The sequence below is a fragment of the Merops nubicus genome, unplaced genomic scaffold (genome assembly GCF_000691845.1).
Source record: "Merops nubicus isolate BGI_N331 unplaced genomic scaffold, ASM69184v1 scaffold23081, whole genome shotgun sequence".
NCBI classification, from domain to species: domain Eukaryota; kingdom Metazoa; phylum Chordata; class Aves; order Coraciiformes; family Meropidae; genus Merops; species Merops nubicus.
Window position 1 is genome coordinate 20,317 of NW_008590576.1, and position 12,036 is coordinate 32,352.

General features: G+C 40.3%; 1 protein-coding gene across 1 annotated transcript in view; it reads right to left on the reverse strand.

The window, feature by feature from the left end:
- The window catches only part of CCDC60 (coiled-coil domain containing 60), a 61,098-nt gene that overhangs the window by 7,254 nt on the left and 41,808 nt on the right, over positions 1 to 12,036 (reverse strand). The window contains 5 exon segments of the mRNA XM_008950002.1: positions 4,252 to 4,405; positions 6,325 to 6,396; positions 6,398 to 6,422; positions 8,541 to 8,645; positions 9,557 to 9,679. Of these exon segments, the coding sequence (XP_008948250.1) occupies positions 4,252 to 4,405; positions 6,325 to 6,396; positions 6,398 to 6,422; positions 8,541 to 8,645; positions 9,557 to 9,679 (479 nt within the window).

Here is a 12,036-nt window from a genome sequence, read left to right on the forward strand (position 1 = left end):
TTTCTAAGTCCACATTGCCTTGGCATTCTTCTTTTAAATGTCATGTGGAATTTAATACGGTTAACGTCAACAGAATTACCTCTCTGTGTCTCCTTATAGGCATCCACTAAAACTTAAGACATATCTCAATTAGCCCTTCATTGGCTATAGTTTCCAGATTATCTACCTTTGAGCAGATCTCTCACTAATAGCACTCCTTATTCTCTTTCTGCCTTCCACTGTAATATGAATACTTATATTCTCCTCTCCCTTGAATAGCTGCAAAGCCAGTTGAACTCATGGTCCTCCTTCAAACTGATATTTTAGTTTTCTTTCACACTGCTGTTTCATTGCTGCCTTGATGCCAAACCCCTGGAGAGACACTGAGATAGGCCATTTTCTCTGCATTACTCCCTCCAACCACTCATGCAGTAAAACAACTGTTGTTATTAAAAATCCCACTGTTAGCTGTGAAATTCTAAGTCATCCTCTGAGGTGCTTAGTGTGTTCTACACAATAATAAGTGACATTTAACTGAGCACTCAACATGTTGAAGTTGTAATCCCCAAACTCAAAAGGTCCTTTCCTTACATTTTTGTGATGCACCACATACAGTATAGTAGAAAATAACTGCTAAACACTGGCTGTGTTGAAAAGCAGCACAGACTACTTCTGCTTGTTGAAAGTACAGGTTTTAATATTATACTGTGAATTTATAAGTGTAAGACATGGGTGGGTAGAGCTGCTGGGCACCAGCTGATGGGCCAAAATGTTAAGAACCATAGTTATAATGAAGATCCTCTAGTAGCTGGGGCCAAGTGTGTTTTCAAGAGTGCCAAGGCCCCAGTCAAAAACTCCTAAATTCTAGCACTTCCTGGTTCTAATGATGGCTCAGCTGTGACCCATACTTGTCTCAAAATGTCAGCCTGTAAGATGCTGGCTGTGCCACTTTGAGAGCAGTTTAAAGGCTGACCCCCCCAGGGTCTGGAACCTGACATTGATACAGGCAGGGAGCCTCTGCTCAGACTGAGCCAAGGCAGTGTACAAATCTCATCTGTTCTTGGCAGGCAGTGTCAGACCCCTTCTCAGAAGAACCCAGTCCTTTCTATTTATGGTTCCCACCTGGGCAGATTGAGTAGCTGGATATCTGAACTCATCTACTCAGCAGATAATGGGGCTTTTGGGGAAGAGCGCTGTACTAGGCAGTGGCTGCATGTGATGGCTTCTCCAAGATCAGTTGAGTTGTCTGAAGCCAATCCCAAAAGAAGCCCTTTTGGCAGATTTTGGAAGGAGATGACAGGAAGCAAAGCAGGTCTAATACCACAAAGAGAGAGCTCCTCTTTTTGGCTAATCAACAGAAACAGAGGGCACAACACCTCCCTGTCCTTATTTTTTAGCATTAGAACATTTTCCAATTCTCCATCTGTAGAAACTAGGAAAACAAATACTCAGTCTTGTCCACATTCATAGCATTTTTTAAATATTAACCTCCATAGCTGTGAGCTAGTCAGACAATTAAAAAAGAGAAAAACAGCAAAGAAGAATGTAGTAATTTCAGATGGCCTTGATTTCTGTGCTTTAGTTAATAATCTGTGAAATATAATATTTACCTGTATTATATTTAATACTTACCTGTTTTGCAGGGATCTAACAATGATAAGTCAACAGAAAATACGTTGATCCATCCCAAAGAAAAGCCTCAAATGCAGGTATAATTCTTCTAATGAAGATCCTTTGCACAAATATTTATACCTCTTGTTTTAGAAGTATGTTTTTGGCTGAGAATTCAAAGCTAAACTGCTGACCAGAAAGCTTTGGGGATAAAATTCATTTAGTGTTTAAACTCTCAGATGCAGGTCTCATTTTACTTCTCAGTGTGAAGAAAACGTCATTTGAACTAATCTGCATACAAACATTCTTCATTACAGAGTAACCATGAAAAATTAGGCTTACAGTTAGTACATTTAGAACATACAGTCTCTGTCTGCACAACAAGATTTTTAAAGATGTGGTGAAGGAGGCAAGCTCAGAACACTAATGTGCTTTGTAAAACCTTTGACTGACTGGGTGGGGACTGAATGATAAATGAGACCAGCTCAGCAGTGACCTGCTGTTACACCACAGCTCCAAGGACTGCAGCTTCACACGTTACATCCTGTTGACAAGGGTACACTTTTGGACTAATACAGGTCCTCATTCAGCCAAATTTTTATAAGCAGACATTCTACAGCATCAGTCCTAAAACAACAGTATCTAAATTACAGTTGGACAAAAGATTTTCTATTGAGTTGTGAATTCTTTACTTAAAAGAGATCTTTCTGTGAGAGTCACGGTCAGCTGTATCTTCTGGTTAGCTGCCTGCTACAGAATCTCTTTCCCAGTTCTGAAATATATATGTGCATGCATGTGGGTTAGGGTTATGTGTGCTCTCAAATTATGTTTGTATATGTTACATGAAGCTTTGTGAATTTTGAGTATAAGGCTACAGAGCAGCTGTACTTGTAACCCATTTCTGATTTGTCCATGAAGCATCCTATAATCAGAATCCTGGATTAAAGATGATTCTAGCAGCTTTAGAATTCTTTACAGAATCCAACCTTTGCTACAGAGGAGCCCTGCAGAATCTAACTTGCCATATTGTTATGGGCTAGGAACATAATCTTTGGAGAGGACCAGACTGGTAACTCAGGCCAGTCCCCTGAAATCACAGGCAGCCATGTGATAGATGTTCCAGAGTGTACACAGAACATCCTACCCATACATCACACATACCATGAGGTATTTCTTCAGTTACACAGCAAACAGAGGCTCTCAAGATTATTTTCAAATCTTATCTCACACAAATCCTAATTGTTCATCCACATCTGTAAATAAAGTGCTTGAACTGATAGCTCTGATTTCTCCACTATTGCCATTCAGGTCGTAGGAAGGCCGTTCATCTGTGTGCAGTGCCACGGACAGCAGCAGCAGCAGCTGTGTAGGCAGTGTATGATATTAGTGCAAGCTTCCCAATATATCCACCCAGCTTCTGGCAGCCTGAACCTTAAAGGTCTTTCAGACCCAGAGAGTGTGTCCGTTCCTTTACAGTTAAAAACAATTAATTGTGTTTGCTTCTATTCATTTAAATTGCTTTTGGGCTTGAATATGCTTCCAGCAATATATTGTAGCAATGAATTCTAAGTTTAATTATGCATTGCATGAAAACACTTCCCATTGCTTTAAATTTTCTGCCAGATAATTTAATTTGGTGTGCCATAAATCCGGTCCCAAGGAAACTCATGAACGACCACTCTCAGATCACTTTTTTCCATGAACTTCATGATGTTACAGAGATCTGGCATAAACTTGTACTCAGCCATTTCTTTTCTGCACTGAAGAGACAGGGTCTATTTACTGATTCTCATCAGGAAGCTCTTCTGTATCTCTAACACACCTCACCACTTGTTTTCCATCAAACTTTACTACTTGTGATACCAGGCTGGCTGAACTGGGAAGACTGGAACTGAAGAAGCACATACGAATGAATCATTTGTAGTTTTGCATAACACGTTTCCTGCTTCGTCTTCCCCTTCATCCTGAAGGTTTGTCTTGCCTTTTTGATAGCTACTGAACATGCACAGGATGATCCCAAATGACTCCAAGAGCTGCTTCCTGAGTGCTAATTTAGAGTCTAGCAGCGCATGATATCAGCCTAATAATGATAACATAAATATCAATTAACAGGTAATTAGCAGTAATAAATACTAATGTGCTTTTCTGGTCCAGCTTTTCTCATAAGGAAGGAAAAAAGTCTAAAGATTACCTTACTTTGTGCTGAAACATGTTGCAGAGCTAACAGATAAATGATTCTGTCAGGTCTATCAAGCACAGGTAATCGCTGATGGATGAGTAGGAGGAACAGAGAGTGGGAAACAGAAGTTAAACAGAACTCCCAAAGTTGGACAAAGACACATTCAGGGGATCAGCTGCTTATGGCAGTGAACAGTTTCACTGTTTTCACTGCCTGTTGGACCTTACAGATCTGAATGACAGTCTGATTATACAACTGCTGTAACTGAATATTAATTAAAACTCTTACTTAATATTCACATGGGACTGTGTTGTCTTCAAGCCAATTTGCTAAGGTGGAGGGCACAGAGAAACTTGTGCAAAGTTCCATGCAGAACTGAAGGCAGGTACACTGGTACACCTCACAGGGGCTTTGGTGTAGGTTCTCTCTAGCAAGCTGAAAGCAAATCCATTGGATATTGGCAGATGAGAGAAGTCACCTACAAAGGGAAGGAGGTGGTTGTTCCTCAGCTTGGGCTGACTCGCTCCCCACGTCAGATGGAGATACATTGATCCTGATGTTGTCTTCAGAGCAAAGTGGGGTGGAATTTTCACTGCCACAAGGGGTCTGGCCACGGAGAGACAACTGGCTGCTAAGCTGAGATACACCTGGTGTAGAGAATTGTTTATCTTCCTGCTAAGTAGTCTCTGTTATCATTTCCAGGTGCATTTCTGTACATAGAAGAAGGGAAAAAAAGATCAGAAAGGAGAGGTTTTCTGTAGCCATTTGACAAAACAAGAATTGTATTTCTGTAACTGATTCCAATCTTAGATCCTTCTGGTCCCTCTGTAACCTCATAGATTTTTCTCCAGTGATACCAAAGAAGCTAATGATTTCAGGGTAGGACCTCCTGCATTTTATCTTTCTTCAATACTCCTCTGCTGTAGTATTAACGCCAACAGATTAAGCTAATTTGCAAATTAATAACACTGCAGATGCTGAGGAAGCCAGTAATAGAGGAACCTTCTCATGCACAGGGAAGAACAGGTCAAAGTGCTTTGATAAATGCTCAGGTCTCCTCCCAACACCCAATAACCTGGGAAATGATTTTCTTGTGTCAGGAATGTAAAACTGATGTCTGAAAGCAGACTGAATTCTGTAGGCTTGATAAGAAGAATATGTATCATAAGGCAAATGCACCTGGAAGAACCCAATATTTCCACTAGAAGATTCATATCAAATACAAAAAGCATTCTTCAAGTAATAGTAGCATAAATGACAGAAAGGAAATTGTCATTAATTAATAGAGGGGGGAAAAAAAGAGCCTTGGCAATGTAAATGCTAAAAGACGTGACAAGACTGACATACCCTTGGGTTTCTTTGGCTCATGTTCACTTGGACCTGACCGTAGAGAGCTAGTATGGAAAAATAAGAAAGCCTCAAATTTAGAGACAACTCTGTTCCTTCTGTGATTTGGTGACTCTCTGTTTGCTAACAAAACGAAGAATGTTTGCATAAACACACACTCTTTGTCTTTTAAAAGTTTCAGAACTTCTGCTGCTTATTCCCCTGCAGAAATAATAGTCTTCCATTGAATCATTTTAATCACTATGTCATGAGGGTACGAGCTGCAGGTGTTGACAAATAACAAGAGCACACAGGCCACCTGTAGCTACAGCTCATATTTCTAAGAGTGCCTCACCTGGGGTTCTAAAAGCACTTCACAAAACTTGTTTAATTTAGCTTTATAGGGGGCAGAGCAAGGAACTAAAAGCTTCAGCAAACTGCTGAAGATCAAAATGTAAGATGTGCTGTAGAGTGAGAAACCCACCGGTTCTTTATTGAGTTCTCTTAATTATACTCCTAAGCATCACTCATTCCCCCTTCATTTTTCTCCAGTCACTTCAGCAGTTCCTAAAAGAAAAGTCTTTCCATGGTTTCAGAATGATTTTAAAACAGTTACCAACTGTTAGAGATAATTTTCTAGTGCTTAATTTCCTCTCAGGTATTACCTTTATTTTTCTTTTAAAAGGCTTTCATCTGAATTGCTTGTTTTCTCCTTTCCTTAGCTTTGCTTTGAATGTGTCAAGTGAACCCTGCTTTCCTTAATGGCCTCAACATTTAGAAACTGTTTTTCAACTTAGCTTTAAATTCTATGGAAAATGGAAATCAAATCATGACTAGAACTTATTAGAATGAGGCCTCCAGGATACCAGTCTGAAATCCCCACTTGACTGAAAAATACTTATTTGTGTGAACAAATATTGCTGTGTGATTCTGGGTCATAAAAAAGGGGCCAGATGCAAACAAGAGGCTAATTACGTTTGGGCTGAATATTTAATTCTTCCCACATCAGTACTTAGCACTAAGACCAAGCCACAGTTTCAAGCAGCTACACACTGCTCTTCCTATTACCTAGTATCAAGTTGTTATTCTCCAAAACCTAGAGAGACAAGTACTCTGCAGTCACAAGACCCAGAGCACAAAATGTGATATCATGGAGTTCAATTAAGCAATAAAACAAACACATGAAAAGTTGGATTAGGTCCCAAGGAAGAAATTAAGAATGAAGTTACCTTTGTGTTTGCAATGAAGAGCTCCCACATGTGTGTTGCTGACTTTTCCTCTTCCATTTATTTTATGTTTTTGGTTTTTTTTACAACCATCAGGGTCCCTAAGTGAAAACAATTTAATTAGTTTTCCGTTTTGAGAGCCCTGCTTTTATTATAAGTTCTTTTAGGAAGTGCAGTAAATGGAGACAGAATGGCAGCTGGCCACTACTATGATGTGTGTCTTTGCTTACAAGAAATGGAAAGAGAGCTCAAGGTGCATAAGCCATGAGTCACAAGTGCAGGAGCAGCTAAAGAAAGCACAGTCATTCCACAAACTACCCTGCACGTGCTGGGCCAGACTATGCTCTCAGCTTTCTCTGTGCAAGTTGTCCAGTACAGCAACATTTTACGGATAGAAATAACAGCAGCTTCGTACACGTTTGATTTTTCTATTCTATTGGTGGATAAGGATGGTTGCGCTCAAAGGGTTGTGGTCAACAGCTCAAGATCCAAGTGGAGACCAGTGACAAGTAGTGTTCCTCAGGGATTGCTGCTGGGACTGGTGCTGTTTAACATCTGTCAGTGACACAGACAGCTGGATTGAACACACCCTCAGCAAGTTTGTTGATCACACCAAGATCCACAGTGTGCTCAATACACTGGAGGAAAGGGCTGCTGTCCAGAGAGACCTTGACAGACTTGAGAGGTGGGCCTGGGTGAACTTCATGGAGTTCAACAAAGCCAAATGCAAGGTCCTGCGTATGAGTTGGGACAATCCCAAGCAGAAATACAAGCTGGGCAGAGAATGGATTGAAAGCAGCCCCAAGGAGAAAGGCCTGGGGGTGCTGGTTGATAAGAAGCTCAGCATGACCCAGCAACATGCACTCACAGCCCAGAAGCCATCCTAGGCTGCATCCAAGGCAGTGTGGCCAGCAGGTAGATGGAAGGGATTCTGTTCCTCTGCTCCACTGTTGTGAGACCCCACCTGCAGTGCTGGGGCCAGCTCTGAGGCCCCCAGCATAAGAAATATATGGACCTGTCAGAGTGAGCCCAGAGATGGCCATAAGGGTGGTCGTGGGCTCAAGCACCTCCCCTATGACGACAGAGAGATCTGGGGTTTTTCAGCCTGGAGAAGGGTCTAGGGAGACCTTACTGCAGCCTTCCAGTACCTAAAGGGGGTCTACAGGAAAGCTGGAGGGGGACTTCTGACAAGGGCATAGAGTGATAGCACAGGGGGTATTCTATGATTGTATGAGAGGTGGTCAGAGACAGCAACAGAGAGCAGAATGAAGTATACAACAAGGCACTGCACTACTTCAGAACCTGGAAACGAATCTGGAGCTTTAGGCATTCATACCCTGCTGTCAGCCTGTATCTGTGAGACTTACTGACAATTTCTTTTATCTCACTCTGTCGGTTGGCCTAATATGTAAAGGGGGGAAAGCCCCATGTATGATACCTACTGGACTGATTCCTCCAAGTTATCAGACTAATTCTATATAATACTGCTCCATCACCTCTGTTATACATAGGCACATTTTGTCTTAGCTGAGAATACAGAGAGAAAACAGAACAGCTTTGAAGAGCTCTGCCCTGCAAAACAGGGCATAAAACGTGCACTATTTTACCAAACATGCAGGAAAAATTTAAATAGGTGTTATGTCAACATGACTATATTGACTACAAATGATGGGAACTTAAATTAGTAATTACTTTTAATAGTATAAAAATTTAGAAGCAATGCTTTTTTTACAAGTACCCATTGCTGTCATACATAATTGATAGAACAAAACCAGCTACCACATATCACTTAACAGCTGGCTTTGTTCTGTAATTACAATGTATATGGAATTTCTGTTGAGTTCACTGGGATAACCCTCCGAAGGATGGCTATGGGAATATACACACATCTATTACTACATGTACTTAATTTGCATAATTATTAACTGAAAAAGGAAAGAAAACACAACCAAATTTGGCTGGCATAGCTCAATCTTTTCTCCTAGTTCTGCTATTACAATAATGGAGGGCCATGCTGTGCTATTGATTTGACTGTACCACTCCCTGCTGACTGAGTGGGGGCAAAGCTGATGCAAAATTTGTGTTGAAAATTTGTTTATGTAGAATTAATAACATTTCACTCCAATAGTTATTACTTGAAGGAAGAGAAACAACAACATATAAAAGACAAAAGATCCCTAACTCCTCATTCCATCTGCTATCCTGCATTGCACACACACGTTGGGTTCCAGCAGGTTAATATGGAATGCATGGAGCTGTTGGATTCAAGAGTCAAGGCTTCCAGAAGCCAGCGTATGGCACACAGCTGGCAGAAAAGATGTTCACTGCAAAGAGGAGAAAAAAATGTGTTACAGTGCAGAGTCAGGAAAACAAACTGGCATCACGTTGGCTGAAGTAGGTACCTCTAAGCATTTCTGTAGCAGACAACCTTTTCTATTGTCCCTTTGAATCCTAGACCCTTCTCAAAGGTTTCTGTAATGCTGATACATAACCGAATCCTGAAAGTGTAATTTTGGATGTGAAATTTTCAGTGGACTTGGTGATGTGCTCAGGGCTTCACACCTATGAGGATGCCAGTGTGTATCCCTTTAGGGTATGGATTCTTACAGGGTTTGAATTCTACAGTAGCTTCTGAGCTTTCCATTGAAGTAAAAGCTGTGTATGACTTTGAAATGTCTGATGCATCTTTGGCATTTTAGCTCAAACATCTACATATAAAGACACTTTTAGTGGGCAATTGGTTGAAAGAACTTAGAACAGAAAGTGTGTGTTAGTGACCAATACAAAATTTATAGAAGAGTACATGGTACATGTACTGCCTTCTCCTTCTCTCTTTCATAGGTCTACTCTTCTTTTTAACTAGGCAAGTTAAATTTTAGCTTTGATAGCCTTTCCTTAAAATGAGCCTCATCTTGAAGTCTGTACCACATAAACACATTTTATGCAACTTAATCAGAATTTGCTGAGTCAAGATCAGCAAAGCAAATGATGTATTTGTGTACATGTGCACATACAGTTTCCAGTAACTCATGAGGATTCAAGTTAGAATTCAAGTTAGAATTTAACAGTTGCTATTAATAAAGACAGACTATCTCACCATAAGCTCCTGAAACTTTCAGGATGCATGTTCCCCAGCTGAACAGCTGCCCTAGGTGTATGTATTATGGACCTGTGCTGCTGTGAATTTTGCTTATGTGTTACCAAAGAGGGAACATTAATCTGCCCTCAAATATACCTCTTTGCTCCAGAGGAGCTTGGAATCAAGACACTGCTATAAACAGGAGCAAAAGACTGTAAGGTTATGTTGTTTTTCTTCTTCTCTGACTTCCTCAGGTGGTAGTCGTCTGCTAGAGAGCTGCTGTGGGAAAGGACAAAGACTGAAGTTAAAAAAGGAACATATGCAAGGAAGAATAGAATAAAATTAATCTTTATGTTCAGATCACTACACTCCCTCTTCTCCTCCTTACATAAAAAAATACTTAGGTGTATTTCTAAATTGATAATTACTGCATTTATTATCATTTATCATCATTTATCGATATCAGAAACCTGATATTTATGTTTACCAGGATATATAATTATATATTTCTAATATGTTTACAGTAATTTACAAATATGTCATTATTTGTATTTACGTATTTGTACTACTACCGATTATTAGCAATTAAGCATTTATGTGAGATCAGATTTGTGGGCAGATGAAAAAACACTGACTGTTTTGTTTGAGAAAAGATGCTGAGATACTGCTTACATTCCATTCCACTGGTTTTCCTTTAGCATCACGCCAGTGGCATCAGTGGGATTAGAGACACACAAGGCCAAAATTTCAAGATGTGCCTGTAAAATTCTGTTCAGTTTTTTTTTTTTTCTCTGGGTTGACATATTGTGTGCATGGAAACCAAAAAAGTTGAAAAGGTTCACCCCAATGAACCTGCTGGTCAAACAAGCACAGGAGAAAATTTAAGTCTTTATAGGCTGTGGACACCATTTCTCCACCACCACAAGCCTGTTTGGCCTTTTACACCTGTGCAAAGGGTTTTATGAAAAGGAAATGTTTACAGCTGATCTTCTGAAATGTAAACAGCTATCTGTACCTGGTGTTAGACAACAGAGATTCAAGGTCAGTAAGCATAGTAGGATATTGTAGCCATCATGTATTGATAGTGTAAAAGAGAGAGGAGGTCCACACAGAAAATGTAACATGAACAATTGTATGCTGGCTCATAAATTAGTATAGAACTGAAATGACACTGGCCATAAAAAAATAGCTGAGAGGTTTAGCAGAGGCTTCCTAGATGAATGAATGAATGATTCTGGATTAATATTTCCTTTCTAGATCTGAAGCAGTTTGGGGATATCAGTTTACTATGGCCTTCTATAAACTAGCAAATATTGGACCATGGGTTGTGGAGTGTGTGCCCCAAGCACCCCAATGATAGAAACTATCTGAAGCAAAGCAGCAATGGTAAATAGCACATGCAACATTGGCATAGGTGTCTCAGCACTTGGTTTAAATAGAGACCAACATGCCCATTTTGTTCAGTTAATTAATAAAGTTACATATTGTTCTGTTTAACACGGGAGATACCCAACAAACATAAGATGGCAGGTGTTCCTGTTGCCCCAAAAGAAATTTCTTACACAAAACCTCAACAAGTGATCTTCTACATGCTGATAATCTTAGAGAAATAGTAATGCTGAATTTGTACTTATTGGAAATGATTTGGCACATGAATTCCATAGACTTTGTTGCTAGAAACAACAAGTCTGCCTTGTGCTTCCTCAAGCCACGCTTCCAATTCTCTCTTCTCTGTAGTGCTAACGAACCACAGAATGCTAGAGTAGGCAGCGGGACCCTTGTAGTGTTTCTCAGTCCATATTCCTACTGATAAGGGATAACTACACTTCCACTTTGTCTACTCTTATGACAAAGGATTGTTACAAAGTTTAGAGCATTGATAGAGTTAAAATAGTTGATACCACAATTAAAAGCTGCTACTTCTGTAGCAGCAGTAAAAAGTACCAGTAGAGCTTAATACTTGTCTTACAGGAAATGAGGGAGATGGGAAAGTTCTAGATCCATCACTGGAATCTGGGCACATACAACATAGCAGTTCAGCCCCTGTGGAAGGCTGAAGCCACGGCTCACCTGTTGAAAGGACACTTTGTGCCCCAGCAGTTTAACACTGCCTCAGAGCTCCTCTTACTCATGAACTCCCAGCTGTTGGAGTCAGCACTGGGAAAGCCAGGAGTGAAGTAAGTCCCCACCACAGATAATGATCTGTGTGTGGTATCCAGGCTTCCCACACATATCTTTTAGACTGTTTACCACTGCAGACAAGCAGATGTGTGACAGCACACAACTGGAACTGACACGTGCTGGCAGAGTTCCTGCACGTGTGTAAGTCCTGGGGGCAGTTGGAATGAGTAAAGGCACACCTCTCAAAACCACACATTCCTTGTTTCATTGTGTAACTCCTGTCCCAACTGACATCTTGGAGTGGAGAAAACTCTCCATGAGACTCCTTGATGTTGACATCTGCTCATAAGTCTAGTGATTTCCCTCTTAGAAATGTTGGCAGATGTTAAACTCTCAATTAATATTAGCTTTAAGCAACACATTGAAAATATTAAAGTGTATGAGGTTTATGCTATGTAGATTTTTTTAGTTAGTTGGAAGGGTCTTATTAAGTAAATTTTTTTACAACTGGCAAA